This window comes from Haplochromis burtoni, unplaced genomic scaffold (assembly GCF_018398535.1).
Source record: "Haplochromis burtoni strain Fernald_Lab_line unplaced genomic scaffold, NCSU_Asbu1 Contig_144, whole genome shotgun sequence".
NCBI classification, from domain to species: domain Eukaryota; kingdom Metazoa; phylum Chordata; class Actinopteri; order Cichliformes; family Cichlidae; genus Haplochromis; species Haplochromis burtoni.
The window spans coordinates 114,344-130,484 of NW_024582505.1; the positions used below are offsets into that span (position 1 = coordinate 114,344).

The 16,141-nt window shown below is 40.3% G+C and overlaps 1 protein-coding gene across 3 annotated transcripts in view; it reads right to left on the reverse strand.

Annotated features, from left to right (window-relative positions):
* Nucleotides 1-694: 694 nt before the first annotated feature.
* lrfn1 (leucine rich repeat and fibronectin type III domain containing 1) overlaps nt 695-16,141 on the reverse strand; it is a 130,908-nt gene continuing 115,461 nt past the window's right edge. For all 3 annotated transcript variants that reach the window (XM_042224619.1, XM_014336709.2, XM_042224618.1), the window contains 2 exons: nt 5,431-6,826; nt 695-2,058 (listed from right to left, as the gene is read on the reverse strand). In XM_042224619.1, coding sequence (XP_042080553.1) covers nt 1,158-2,058; nt 5,431-6,806 — 2,277 coding nt within the window. In that variant the 5' untranslated portion in view covers nt 6,807-6,826 and the 3' untranslated portion in view covers nt 695-1,157. The remainder of the gene's footprint in view (nt 2,059-5,430; nt 6,827-16,141) is intronic.

The window sequence follows — 16,141 nt, forward strand, 5'->3', positions numbered from 1 at the left end:
ACACACACACACACACACACACACACACACACACACACACACACACACACACACACACACACACACACACACACACACACGCACACGCACCCTCCTACTGCTGCAGCACAAGAAGGAAACGCCACTGATACAGTTAACCCACACAAAAAAATTTAATACCCTTCGTGAGGGAGTAGATGGTCCAAACCTTGACATACTAAATAGGGAGAGGTGTGATGACACAGGTTTTTAATGTAAAAACTTGCAGCCAACACCCAAATGCTTTGTAAAAAGTCATGTGACATATGACTTACTTACTTACATAGTTAGTACACATACACCAATGTTTTAATATACTTATATATGTCTTTTTTGTTTGTCTTTTATCCAGACCAGCCAGATACAGTACCCATTAATATACAGTCACATCTGCAACAATACCGATTTTAATATCATACAGTCCGACCGTCAGAGAGGAATCCATGGCAGGTTTCCAGGTCCATCTTCTCTATGCAAACACATAAGAAATCAGCCTTTGTAAAATTCCGCTCTCTTTTAATAATCATTATTGTATAGACTGGTGGTGATACTTGTCCTTGTATCTCGTGTCTTCTGTGCAAAAGTTTTTTTTTTGTTGTCGTTTTTTTTAATTTTATGAACCCAAAACATGATTGACATAACAGGATACCTGGCTGTTCACTTTACAGTTATGATGAAGTTTTTTTTCTTTCTTCTTTTTTTTTTTTTTTTTTTTTTTACAATTAAACAGTTACATCCTAACGCCACACCCCCTTGGCATATCACAGAAAAAGGAGAAAATTAAAAATCCAACACAATGCTTCCCGTTCTCAGTATTGGAAAGCAGTGGTAGAGAGGACGGTTTATGACTACAGTGAGCAGCATCCTCCATTCGTACATTTTTTTTTAGAATAAGGCACTGCTGCATAAAGAAAGGACATGGCCAACAGACTTCTGTGGGAGCATGACGGGGAGGCAGGATGAACGAGACCGTGTTCTTCTCCAGCAACTCGCAGAAAGCTCGTCTCAGTATGTGTGCTTGTGTTTATCTCTTGCTGTGTGCTGGGAAAGTGTGTCATATGGCATGTAGACATATTCGTGTTTTTACATGTGTGTGTTTGTATGTGGCTGAGCCATTTCTTTTGGCTACACTACTTTACTCAGACTGTGCTCTCTAGCATCCACTCAGTGCTGCTGAATGTAACTCTCCTGTTGGCGAGCGGCGAGGACTCCATGTTGAGCTGGTTGGTGGATTTGTGCCACCTCGTCCTCGCTCTGCGTGGGTAACTATGACTCTGAAAAATGGAGTAATCCCCGCCGTCAAACGAGAATCTGTGCCTAGTTCGTGCTAGCTCATTAGGGAGCAACCCCATGTTGGCCAGGGTACTCTTCTTGTCCTTGAGCCTGGGAGCCTCCTTGGTGCCAGCATTGGGGCCTATGAGACACAGGGACATGGTGGAGCCTGTCAGGCTATTGTCCATCTGCGTGTCGTCAGATGGGGGACCAGAGCGCTCTCCATCCAGGCTGGTTCTTCTCCTCATCTTGTCTACAGTCATGGGAGGCAGCTCCACCTCCAGTATGGCAGTTGTGGCTGCTGAATCCTCCTTTTTCTCACCATCCACCCTCAGCACCAGTGCCATGCACTCTTTGGGTGCTAGGGCTTCATGCTGGCCTTCATCAGAAGGTTGCTTGGAGGCAGAACGCTGGAGCCGGTGCTGGCTTCCATTGGTCTGGGAGTGCATGCTACAGCTGACCTTGGTCTTGCTGTCCTCCGGGCTGCTGTAGGCCTTGTAACGAATCATCAGGATGATGATGAACACTAACACCGAAGCAACAATTATACCACCAATAATGATGATCATAGTGCCTCCCAGGAACTGGCTGTGCATGAAACGGCACTGGCTGACCTCACTGGCTGTGTGGAACTGTACGCAGCCGACCACACGGGTAGCTGTTAACGAAGTGATGCCGTCATCGTAAACCGCCAGCACACAAAGGTCGTATTCCCGTCCTGCAGCCAGATCATTGATTAAGAAGTTCTTGCTGGTGGATGGGATCATTCTGCGGAGAAAAGAAACAGCGCAGTGATGAAGATGTGGAGGAGTAATCTTAAGAATTACAACACCCACATGCACTGATTTGCACAAGGTGTATTAAATCACACAGAGGCGTCAGTTCTGCATCAGAATAAGGTAACAGTGCCATTACCACAAACTTTAAATATCACTCTGGTAGACAGACATAAAAAACATCACACTTCAATACAGGTGACTTCTAAGTGCATATGTTGTATTATATTGTAAAAAGGCTGTGAGAAGTTGCTCGATTTGGTTTGTGTCTAACAAAGTGACAGCGAAGGTGATAAAAAAGGCAGGAGAGGCTCACTGTCTCGAGTATATGCCACAACAGCTGCAGGCTGGAGGACAAGTGACGCATGAAGTGAAGACAGTTTGGATGTGTGAATACCTAAGGTCACAGTTTGTTGGCAACTGTAAGATTACACGACTCTAAGTACGAAGGAGAAAGGCATTGTCTTCAGGTCAACATTGGCGTTAATATAATTAGAAGCTTGTTCCTTTTCCCTAAGGGAAGACTTTGATGGTTATCATTTGTAGGTAATAATGTACCACCTAAAGACAAAACAACACTCAGCTCCATGCTAAAACGGGATGAGAAAATTATACAGGAGAGCAACTCATTATATCTGATAAAACCTAGAAAAAAAGAAAGAAAGAAAGAAAGAAAGTCAACCACTATTATTAACTTACTCTGTGAATACATAAATCCTGGGATGCTTTTCAGTAAAATATATTCAGTTAATTTGTGTCACGTTTTGCATAATAAACATGTGAAACTTCAGATTCTCACACTTTAACAGTGTTTGCAAATGGTAATTTTTATCCATTATTCTAAAGAGTAAGCTCATCCAGTGTAACCATGCAAAACGTTTTAATTGCTGTAACTTTTTTATATTAATTTTTTAAACTAGTGGTATTTGGGAATTTTATCAGAATTCTAAAAAAATGATGAATCGCCCAAGAAATCTTAACGCTACAATGCTGAAATGTGGAAAACTTCTCCATGTACTGGTGCTTTATGCTTGAAATAAAATCAAGACCATCTGTAAGCAACAGTGATTCTCAAACAACTATTTTTATAGTTTACTTCAAATTTCAAACACTTTGTTGGAAGATAATAAGGTAGATTTCTTCAAGTGCTGTTCTGTCCTGGGATTCCTTACAAAAAAGATAAGTAGAACTCCAAACTGAGTGTAAGGAGCTTGGAAAGAAAAGTGTCTGGACTTCTCTAGGGTTCCTTGAAGATGTTTCACTTCTCATCCGAGAAGCTTCTTCAGTTGTAAGAGCAATTGGTGGAGGTTCCCAGGTTTTAAGCCCTACGGGAGTGTCTCCAAGAGGGTCATGGACCCTCTATCCTCTACATCTATGATCCTCTACCTAATCACACAAGCCAAGGTGTGAAAATGGGTGTGGGTCACAATCAGCCAAGGTTTGATCTACTGAGGTTATGTGGCCCAGGGTGTGAGTGGGCGATAAGGCGTCTGGGAAGGGATCTTTCCGAGCTCCTTAGACTACAATGACCTGGACGACTGAGAACCTTCACAGACAACTCCAAACTGTTGACCATGAACATTATCCATATGTTCAATTTCAGATATCATGAATATTTTTTCTGTAATCTTGTTTGCAAATCTTGTTTGCAAACGCCTATTGTTGCTAGACATACTTTCCATACTCTTCCATACTCTTCCTGGTCTTTCACATGAGCTCTTCATAAAACAGGGGGCAGGAAGGATTTGTGAGTTTATGCATAATTTTTTCTTTTTGTGGATGGGTTCAAATGACCTCAAACTAGTAGACCAAAACAAACTCATTCATTGCAATCACTCCCCTGTACACAAAGCCATCTTGCTGACATTATTTATGATAATTGGCCACAATATCTCACAAACTGTCTGTGCTACAAAATAGAAACTTGGCAGAAAGCTGAATTTTTCACATTTTCAAAAAAAACTGCTTTGATGGCATCACCACATGGTTAGTTACAAAGGGTAATCCTGCATAACCTACATGTACACACAAGATTTCGATTCCAAGTTGCTCAGCTAGGTAAGTCTTAAGCTTCTAGTTCCAGCAGCTACAAACAAGCTGCAAAAGATTTTAGCAGTTACATTTCATTTCAGTATCATATATCTAACACTTGTCATCTATACTCCAAACTCTACAAAATGTTTACATATACAACTGAGAAGTGTTAAATAAGTATCCCCCTGAAACCCACAGGTAGATTCTGGGGTGATGGATGGGTTGCAGGCGCTGTGGCACTGACAAAATTGTAGCAGCAGCTGCAATTTATCTTATACTTTATAATGTAACTCACTGTTAACAATTTGCCTGCGCTGACAATGTTCTTTGTGTAACCAAGACACAACAAAAGCAAATGCAATAAAGTTTGAAATCACTTTCATATTTCATACAATCCACTTCATTCTGTTTACAGTTACCAGCTAATTATTTTTCACTTTAGATACAAAACAATATGAGTATCTAAAATATGATACACTGTTACAGACTTATGGATCTAAAAGTTTAGGCAGGGGGGTATGACTAGCTCTATTTCAACTTTCTATAACATCTAAGTATGCCATTCCATGTTATCACATCAGCTATGAGGTCAATAATGATATGAATAATATAAAAACCTGACTTCTCTCATTTTTGGCTCATAAAAACAGCATAAAATCCCAAACTGCTTACAATGTTTTGAGCAAAAGCATATTAATCCTCTCATGACACCTCAGATGTATGCTGTTACTGTGGGCAGCCCTGAGGACTTTCATCTGTAAACAAATATTTTTGTAGTGCTTGTACTGGTACTTTTAACTTACAGTAAGTAAATGATCTGACTCCTTCTTCCACTGCTATAACCAAGCCTATCATTAGACAACCACATGTAATCACACTCTGTGTTGCAACCAATTAATGCAGACACTTGCTAATGAAACAAACAGTTACATGCAGTGAAATAGTTAGCCTCAGTGTTATTGTTGTTGTCATATTATGTTTTAATGATGCTGAAAAGACTATTTAGTCCTTTAGGGTGCTGGACTCATAAGCAGTTCAGCTGCTTGAGTGCTCTGTCATAATGTAACAAGCAATTACAGAAAATATAAATATCTTAAGCGTACTGTACAATTTCGGCACAGTAAAATTTTCATTTATGTATAACTCTCTCTCCTGACTGCACTAGAGGAGTTGCTTGTTTTTGGACGCACTTAATCATTTTGCTTCCTTGGGATATGTCAATCTCCCATAATGGACAGCTGTGTCATTCAGCAGATGGTCAATCCAGATGTCTCACCTTTCCTCATATCCCTATCTACCCTCGTTCATCCATCCCGGCTTCATAGCTTACCTGTACACCAAAGTATCATCTGCCGTGCTGTTGTACTGAATCTGGTACATTCTGATGCCAGGGATATGGCGCTCAGATGGCCAGCGGATCACAGCGGAGGAGGAGGTCAGTTCAGTGACCATCACCCTTCTGTCCTGCTTGTCATAGCCCTTGGTGTCATTGCCAGATTTGGAGGAGGTGGTGATGTCTGAGAGTCCAGGGTCCTCACGCATGTGGCCTGTGTTGTTAACAAACAAGGGTAAGGGGATCATGTTGATCTCAACAGCAGCTGTAGCGATGCCTGCGGCATTGGATGCCACACAATTAAATGACCCACTGTCCTTCAGAGTGGTGATGAGAATATCAAGGGTGCCATTATCATACAAGACGGTGCGGGAATTGTTATGCACCAGCTTGCCGTCTGGTGACCGCCAGTGAATATCTGGTTCCGGATCACCCACAGCTTTGCATTTAAGAGTCACTCCTTGCCCTTCCATCACAAAAGGCTTACTGGTAAGATGTTTGGTGATTAGCGGTGGCTCACAGATAAACTCTTCCTCTTGAATAGACCAGAAGTATTTGTCCATAAGGTGCTCTGGGGAGGCACAGGTCTCCAAGTCATCCTCTCTTGTTAGCCTGCCCAGCCACAGCAGCTCACAGTTACAGTGTAGGGGGTTTCCCCCAAAACTCACAGTCAGAGTAGACGAGCTGGAGTCCTTGGCATCAGACAGGACCTGGGCGTGCTGGAACAGGCTGTCTGGCGGCAACTTCTGCAGCCTGTTAGAGGTCATGTCCAGGCGGACTAGCTTAGTGAGCAGTGTAAAGGTCCCTGCTCCAATGTGGTCAATTAGGTTGTGGTCCAGTGTGAGGGTGTTAATGTTGGTCATTTTGGCTATAGCTTCCCAGGGAAGGGTGCGCAGGTTGTTATTGGAAAGATCCAAGTCCTCTATTGTGGAAACAAACTCATCAAACGAGGTGGGGGCCACCTGGTGGATCTGGTTGTTTCCGAGGATGAGGTGCCGCAGGTTGACGAGGCCTTTAAAGTGTTCGCTTTTTATAGCACTGAGACGGTTTCCATCCATGTGGAGCGCCCGCAAGGCTCGCAGGCCGAGAAAGGCATGGGGTGTGATCTGACTGATGGTGTTGCGGGACAAAGTGAGGTGGACTAAACTAGTCATGTTGTAAAAGTCTTTCCTGCGGATGATGGTGATAAAGTTGTCAGTGAGTCTCAGCTCGACAGTCTTGCGGTCGATGGTGGGGGGCACGAACAACAGACCCGTTTTAGCACAGAGCAGAGTCAGAGTAGGGGAGAGGTGCTGGCAGATGCAGCGGCCGGGGCAGCTGTATCCCTTCACCAGGGCTGCAGACAGCAACATGCAAAGAACCAGCCGCTCCATTGTTGATCGGTTTCCAGATCCTGTGTGTGAGATAGACAAAGGGAAACAGGGGAAACAGAGTCAAAAAAACAGAAATCTTTGAATGAATAAATAGTACCAGGCTTTATGAGAGCCTGCTGCAAAAAACCCAGAGTCTGACCAAGGTTGCTGAGACTGCCAGCAAGGTATCAATCACAAAATGAAATGGAGCTTTTCTGAAATAATGGCACCTGGGATGATGAAAGGCTGCGCCAACCCTGTCAGAAGCCCATGTCTCTGGAGCTTTTTAATGGAAATAACAGAATGGGTTTTTTTGTGCCACCAGGCTGCATCACCACTGGGCCATATAATTTCCTGAATGATCACAGGGCAGTTTTCCTGTATTAGGTAACCATGCCATGTACATGTCCATCATGGAACAAGGCTTGTGTGTTTTTCTTGCTCTGAATTCCACATCAGGGAGGAGAATTAAAGGTAGAAAGGGCGCTTGTCAAGAGTACTCAGTGATTTCTGTAACCTTTTCATACTCTCTGCCCTCGCTATGCCTCTGAGATGTACAACAAAATTAGACAGAAACCTGTCATGTAAATTTTGGCAAGGAAAAATAAAACTGGAAAAAGTAGAAATGCGGCCTGTTTTCATTGTTCATTCGATGGAAACATTATTGAGTGATTCCCAGGTTTTGAGGATGTTCAGATTCTCTGATTCCCATTTAGAAATATTGATTTCAGTCTTTGAGAGAACACGCCTGTGGTGACAGGAGTAAAAAGAAGTCCTTGGCAGTAATAACCATAAAAAGCCCACTGGAGCACACTAGCTACGTGCTGATGTTATATTGCCAGTGGTTTTACCCTTTTTGGCATTCATCTTGACTACTAATACCTTGTGTTTCACTGTTGATGAGAGCCTTTTAATGCTGCTAAAGTAGAGGGATGGCAACTCACTTTTCCCAGCAAGGTTTAGAGATTGACACATGGGTTACTGCAACCCAGCACTCTCCAAACCCACAGGGAAACGCTTCTTCCCAGCCAGATCCAGTGTGTCAATCAACAGCAATGTTTCTTTTTATTGGGTCCAGCATAATTATCTTAATTCATCCTGAAAAAGCTGGCTGTGGATTTTAAACACAAATGATGTCTCTTTTTTTACAATTTGTGATGCTTTATCCAATTTGTCACATCTAATTTTAGAGTCCCTTTTTCTACATTCCACTATGTTGAGGTGGTGCTGACGGCCTTAACACCACAGATTTTTGTTCCCCCATTGTGCCCAAAGCAAAAGCATCTAGAGCTAACAGAACAAACAACCCTAAATTAAATTTGATTCAAAATGCCTGCGGTGAAATTCACAGAATATTGTAATGCCACATGTCAAATTTCATTAAAAAAAAGAAAGCAGAGTGTTCTTTCTCTACCTTTCAAGCTTTCCCTTACGCTTTACACAAACACTCCCTTTTGCTTAAAAGCGATCAAACCTGATCTGATGAGCGTTATGTTCTGATAGTTCTATGTAAATACTGATAGGAGTAAGAAATTGTGCGTGCAATGTCTTTTTACATCAACCTGTGGCACACTGGCCAGACACCAGCGGACATTCTCAGTTGCTTTTCCTATTCGGTCTGTTGCACACGCACACAGACACACGTGCACAGACACACGTGCACAGACACGCGCACACAGACACACGTGCACAGACACACGCACACAGACACACGTGCACAGACGCGCACTGCTGGCCGGGTGGCTGGCAACCGTCTGACAGCGAACACGACACCTTGTTAACTATGAGAAAGCGCTGCACAATCAGAGCACTCATAAAATCTGGATTTGTGTGATGTCATTATCTGAGGGAAGTAGAACAGTTTGAAGCACAAGTTCAAACCAGTGGGATAGTTTATCAAAGATAAACTGCTGATCAAATTAACCCAGCAGTGACAGCTGTGCTGCTACTTTAGACTACATTTCAGTAGACCAGTAGACTGTATTTAAGTGAGATACTAAACCAAGACCTTTGGTCCATTTGTGTTTACACCTCCTTTTCTCGTTGCTTCGACTCTGCAGGCGTAGCTGTTACCTCTAATTCTAAGACAGAGTCGCTAAATTACAGCACGCACACAGTTATTTTCTGCTATCTGTCACATTTATACTGAGGTTAGACCGCATTCCTGGAGAAAAAACACATACTCTGTGTGGACAAGTCTTCAAGAGAGAATTTATATAGTAATGTTCTTTTGTGCGACTCCCTCGTCTAAATTAATTCTCCAAATTTTCTCTTTTTAAGCACAGTGGGGAAAGCTGAAACTATGCAGTAGGTTACAACAGGGCCGTGTAAATTCTTATGTGGGAGCTAGTCACACTCGTTTGTTAAATTTCAATATAGTGGTGACCTTGCTTGATTGTGTTAGTATTCAGATGCTAACTAGGCCACAAAGCTCACAGTTTCTCAGAGGACCATCTGTGTCTGAGCACTTCCTGCCACACCGTCGAGGATACTCTATTGATCTTTCAGCATCTCAGGGAGGGGGAAAACTTTGTTGCCACGGCAACTCTGGTGTAGAATGTAGGTCTTTGAATTGCATTAAGATGATGTTAAGCTGCCCGATAAGCGAGGCTTCGATCTTAATGGTTGCCGCTAAGAAGGTTGGACGGGACGTGAACAGATGTATGAATGGCAACGTAAATTGAAAGAAAAGGGCAGCTCTGCTTCGCATTTCTATCTTTGGTTTATTGCTTAATAAAAGTGCCGGTCACCAAATCGATATGCAGACAGCAGCAGAGAGCACAAGGTGAACCGGAGTTTAGATTTGCTATGTCCAGCCATGATGCAATACAACCTTTCACAGGGAATTAGCTAGCTGTGTTACTAAGAAAAAGAAATTGAAGAGGCTATACTTTGAATTGGTAAAGGAAAATAAGGCTGCTGGACACCAAAACAAACACAATAAAAAGAGAGAATGTTATGTAATTGAATAAGCAGTTAACAAAAAAGTGTATAGCTCTAAAAAAAAAAGAAAAAGAAAAATTAGACCACTCCAATTGCCTAAAATCCAGAAATCGTCTAAAATCCATAAAAAATGCCTTTACATTCATTGCCTTGGCCACAAATCTAAGCTACTACATGTCTAAATGGCAGGATTGTGGAAAACCAATCAGAGATCCTAACAGGGAACTACATGAAATACAGATAAAATTTTAGCCTGTGCTCAGAAATAACAATTTAAATGTATAGCGAATACAGGAACCACTCAGAGAGCTTGGACCTCCGCTAAGGCAGATCACTCTCTGAGCAGTATTTACTAAATGCTGTATACATTGTATACATTAATTGTTTTTCTTTGTTCTTTTTTAAAAACATACCTTAAAAAGTTTAGTAATAAATATCAAGTTGAAAATTTCTAATGACAAGTTTGGGGGTTTTTTGTACAGGAACATTGTACATGTATTCAAAATGTTATGTAATTAAATGATTATAATCTTACTGTAATATACATACTAAAGTCATAATGAAACAAATGTTGCCAATACAAAGAGACTAGAATGTCCAAAATAATAACATGTGACCTTTTCTGACTTCCAGTGATGGTAATGCGATGTTTAGAACCCCCATATATCATTCCCTATAGGCCTATATGTTGCCAATACAAACAATGTCAGTGAGAAATCTCTACATAGCTTTATTATCACTTTGACCTTCAGATCTTTATATTTCACTTTCAATATGTTCACAATACACACCACACCAGCCTAGTTCTGAGGCTTTTTGTCACTTTTTCACCAATAAATTATTAAGTTACCCCTGAAGACCTCGGTGGATGTAAGCCAAATTTGACTGGATTGTTAACACGACCCCACTCTACACCCCTACATACCAGAATTCACTCAAAACGTGAGAATGACACACGCTACTAAAAACACTACCTCCTTGGCAGAGGCAATAAAATTTTTTGTTCTAATTTACATAAAATGTACAAGTTTTGTTTTAATCGTGACTGTGTTAAATTTTACATCTTAAAATACAGTGCACACCAGTTTTGAAGAAAATTCAGTACAGCCTAGTAGCCCTCCACACGGAGACTAATGACTGATGAATCATCTGTATTAGAGGTGTATTTGAGTGGGTGGTAAAAACAGGCATAAAAAAACCCAACTTTATTTTAATGCTCGAGGATGTGTGAGATTACATTCTGCTTTGTTGATGACGCTCAAGCAGGAGGGACCTGTTTGCAACTTGTGTTGTTGCCAGCAGTGACAGCAGTTACCCAGGGAAAGCATTTCAGCATCAGGAAATCTGATGACTCCTCTAGGTGAAGATAAAGGGTTTTAATTTTATATCCTAAAATGCTTATGTAATGTTTTGACAGTTAATTCTGGTATGTTCTGCTTCAGATTTCAATGTATATAAAGATCTCATTAAACTATGAGTTTATTCAGAAGCATTATCAAACCACCAGTTTTCGCTTTTCATGTCGGTGGAGATGCTAATGACTGACCTTCAGTTAGGAATTATTGATGAGTGTTTTTAGGTTTCTTTTATCTTCTTGTATAAGCATATATTCTGGGTCTGGGGGTGGGTAACCTGTGTAGCAGTGAGAAATGTTCTTTGTGATGGTGGTTGTTGCTTCTTCATCCTGCAAATCAGGATGAAGAAGCAACAACATAAATTAATTGTCTGTCTTGAATAAAGCATATTGAGGTTCTACAGAGTGCATGTGGGCTGATTTTTCTCTTGCCGCTGGCACTACATTAAAGCAGATGGCAGCTGGGGTCGAAGGGAATTGTCAGTTAATTGATTAGTCATCAAGTTTTTTGATCACTAAATTCTTTTTCTAAATTCAGTTATCAAATGATAATTATGAAAACTGTTTCCATCTTTCAAAAATAAGCAAAATGCAGTATATTTAACAAACTTGATACCGTTTCATGTGCATATGTAACTTTTTCCCTTGATGTTTTTTCTTCCTGTTGGCTGCAAACCATTTCACAACAATTTTATTGTCCCTACAAACCTTAATGTGTCATTTTGGACCTTTTATCAAATTCATATGCAGACTAAGCGTGCATATGAATTATGTTTTTGCATTTATTCTCCACTCTCAGCCTGTTAAACACCACCAGGGCTGCAGCTAAAAGACTAAAATCTGGTCATCAGTACGTCTAAATATTAATGTTACTGAAAATTAATCGTAATCTGTCAGATCCCCTCGTGTCCTGATGATTGAGTTATAATATTTATAATTCTGTGAATGGGTATAGCCGGTTTTCCTTCCTGGCTTCAAATAGGCAAGACTTTATAACTATAGTGGGTCTTTTACAGTTTTATCGACCAAAGCGCTTCAAGCGCACACACATTTATATGGCACATACACATTAATGCAGCACTTCTAATGCTATACAACTGCAGGAAGCTTTTTCTATTACCGACACTCACACCGTTGATTTGTCTGCGAAACTCTCTTTCAGCCTGTATTATATGTTTAACCTCTTCATATTTTTATAATATCATAGTTCAACCTTTCTTTGTAAAAGCAGTCACTCTACTGTCAGTCGACTTGTTCATGCTTCTGGCTGGTTATATCCTGTCACTGCCACCCCTTTCATGTGAACATGCTCATACCTAGATCGTGAAACCCTGAGTTAACTCACTGAATTGATAACAACCTCTGTGTGATGACTTGGCTTCTCTGCCAATGTTCGGCCGAGAGTAGGCAAATTATGGAAAGATATCCTGGGTATGCTGAACTTGCTTTGTGGTACAGGGTCATGTATGCATAGATAAACAGAAACACACTGAGAACACTGAATAACCAGCATGAAAACCCAGTGGCACAAAGAATTTTAAATTAAAGAATTAAATATATTAGAATTAAAGCAACCACAGACAGACATTCAGATCTGCACGAAGAATTCTGCAAATTTTTAGTTGTTCGATTTATATTAGAAGCAGCCAACCATCCATTCACTTCCACTTATCCTTTTCAGGGTCGCAGGGGGTGCTGGGGCCTAACCCAGCTGTCTTAGGGCGAGAGGCAGGGTATATCCTGGAAAGATCGCCAGTCTGTTGCAGGGCTAACTCACAGACAGAGACAACCATTCGTGCTCACATTCACTTATGGCTTATGGTTTAAGACAACTGGTCTACTGCAAACACAGTAGAAGCAGTGGTTAAGGGTTTAACCACCTATCCAGCCACCCATTAAAAACATGGGACGTTTGGAAAGATGCTGTACCTGTACCTCTGTTCTGATCTTAATAACTCATACCTTACTGTAGCAAAAGTGAGCTATAAGGCTTTTCCCACCACTTGGGAATCACGAAGCTGTCATACTGTCTTGTTGCTGACCTGTAAATCTTATCGGACACATTTACAGTCTTATTGAGCTTGTTCTTATTAGCTAACAGACTAATAAAGACACCAGACAATAAAGCAGAAGGTCAGAATACATTCCACATATGAATGATAAAAAGAACCAGTGGTCTATCTATCCACATCAAATTGTCACATCTTCTGTTTAGTTGTTATAAAAGTGAGTATAATTTTTGTACTCTACGCCTGTAAATGACACATTTGTTTGACTCCCCTGACAGTTTTTGATCAATGTTCCTAAATATTTATAATTACTTAGAACCTCAACAGCTATTTGTTGGCGTGCCCTACTCGCTATAAGATCAAAAATAATTACCTTAATTATTTTGGCGTTTAACTGAAGAAAATAGCATGACACTAAGTAACAAACTCAGCCAGATATGCACAATAATTAGTTTCATCTTCTGTGTTCACGCAAACAATCACTGTATCGCTGTAAACATCAGACATGCAAGTTAGCCTTGCATACAATAACATACATCTGTTACTGCCACTAAACAAATACACCCATCGTTATATATCATTTACAAGCAAGCATAATTCTGCACCAGGCACGCACACGTGAGTACACTACAACACACAGCCACCCACGCACAGTTACAGGACACTGCATTCAAAAACACAACTACATGTCTTCACATCCATGCATTTACACATTAACACAAAGATAAGCATACTGAACAACAACAACAACAACGAAAAGCAGTAAGTGCTCAAGAGGAATAAAGAAAGAGGAGAAAAGATTATCAACAAATGTGCCATTTTCAGCTTGGTTTTCTGGCTCAGACTAGTACTGGAGTAAATGTCGCTCTGTATGAACAACAGATAAAATCTGTTGCTTCTTAAAAATGCTCTAAATTCTTCACACATTCACAGCACAGATCTGTTAAAGCCCAAATGCTGACATTTTCTTAAACATTCAGATGCTTGCTTAAAAAATGACTAAAAATAAGAGTGCAGAGATTGCTGTGAAAATGAAGCAGAAATGAGGTAGAATCTTAAACAGCATCTCCTATTGATGACTGCGTAGCTCGTCCCCGCTGCTGCCTACTTAATGCTTACACCCAGGTTTACATATTCAGTAAAACAGCTGCAAGGATCATAGTGCATCTTGGCAACTTTGAAGAAAGTCACAAAACTTGAAAACTGTGCTGTGAATCTTAATTTTAGCAGCCACGGGAGGAACAGTTTGCTTCTTCACCTGCTTGTATACACCCACATGTTGTATGTCCACGATAACACAGCTGGAAATTTTAATTAAGGACTTCCATGAATTCTCGTTACGTTACATAAATTGCCAGGAAGAGGTACAGGCTTTAAGAACTCGGAGCTGTTAATAAATCACAGAACAGTCATATGAGGTGAACGCACCTTCTAGTTTCACGAAAATTTAATATACTGATCAAGTATAGCCCCAATAATACTTGTCCTCTGTCACTATAATGTAGGTTTTAACTACTAACATTAAATCTTGCAGAAACACGCTATTGCCTATTGGTTATATAGAATGTTCTGATGTTTTACAGCCAAAAAGATAAGAAAAATTGTATTAACCATCATCAAATTTGTTACTAAACAATTTAAATCTTTTTACGATGTTTCTGGGCAATTATGGTTGTAATTTTTCAGCATTTTGAAACATTTCCTAAAGGGCAAATCGGCTGTTAAGGTTGTATTTGTGGCAGCAGTGCATTTCAATAACAATAGTAGTTAGTTGTAGCATTTATGTCAATGTGACATTGAAGCAACGGTATACAAACAATGCATTAGTGTGTCCTTACCTCAGAAAAACATCTGCCCAGAGACAGTGCATTGTAAGGACATTTCCTGGACATGACTTTGTCAGGAAACCGTAAATGCCAATTAGACGATACAGACAGTGAACTACTGGCTGACCTTGTGTGACTCTTGTCAGGATGCAGGCATAATTATTGACAGCCGGAGTTCATTGGTGCCAGCTCTGTCTCCACCAGTGGACGCCGAAACCGAGGCTGCGTAGCCCCGGGGATTTCTGATCACATCTCATCAATGGGGGTGGGGGGTTTGTGGGTGTTGTCGCAAACAGGAGGAGCATTTGCATATTATAATTACGTCTGCACGCAGAAGCAGTTTTCTCAATTACATCCCATTTAAAACTTTCAATGAAGAAGAACTGAGAAGCACAAGCTACTGCAGCTTCATGAACTAATTGTAACCGCCTCCCTAAACAAGGCAGCAAACATGATTATTACACCAGGAGTGAACAAGTATAGTCATAGATGCCACTTACTGATGGAACGCTTGGGTGATTGATTGTTACCCTTTACCTGCTACCTGTTCTTTTCAATTTGAATACCTCCCCTCAGAGATGTAATCAACTCTCAATAGCTGCTCCTGTAATTACAACATACTTTATTGATAATAAATATGCTTTAAAATATTAAACTTTCGAAGTTAAAAAGCAAAACAAAAAACAACTAATTATGAAAGTTGGTGGGGCATTATTTTTGACTGCAAAATGATAATAGCCTATATTTATACGTAAAAAGAGTAATCTAATGTATTGGAGGGGATGCCTTTTAATTATTGTTAATTACGGTTTTAATTAATGTTTTCACATAATATCTACTTAAGTAATTTGTGGACAATCTCAGTGTAGCAGTAAACACTGAAAATCATTGTCAGGTTGGCAAAATTGTATTTTTTAACAGTAGTCTGTTAAAAAAGAGTAGAGTACAAAAGGGAAAAATTTTCATATTTACATTTCAGAAATGGAAATCAGTTTTTAATTTGACCGTTTTGAAATAACTGATTGATTCAAATAGTTGATTAATTACAAATTGGGATTATCCACAAATAATCTCCAAAGTCCTCGTTAAGCATTTCTTTATATTAGAGAATCCCTCAAACAACCAAAGGGTAAGTGATCTCCAGTGACACGTTCCTGTGATCATGTCAGTTAATTAGAATTAGAATAGAATTCAACTTTATTGTCATTGCACATGCACAGGTAC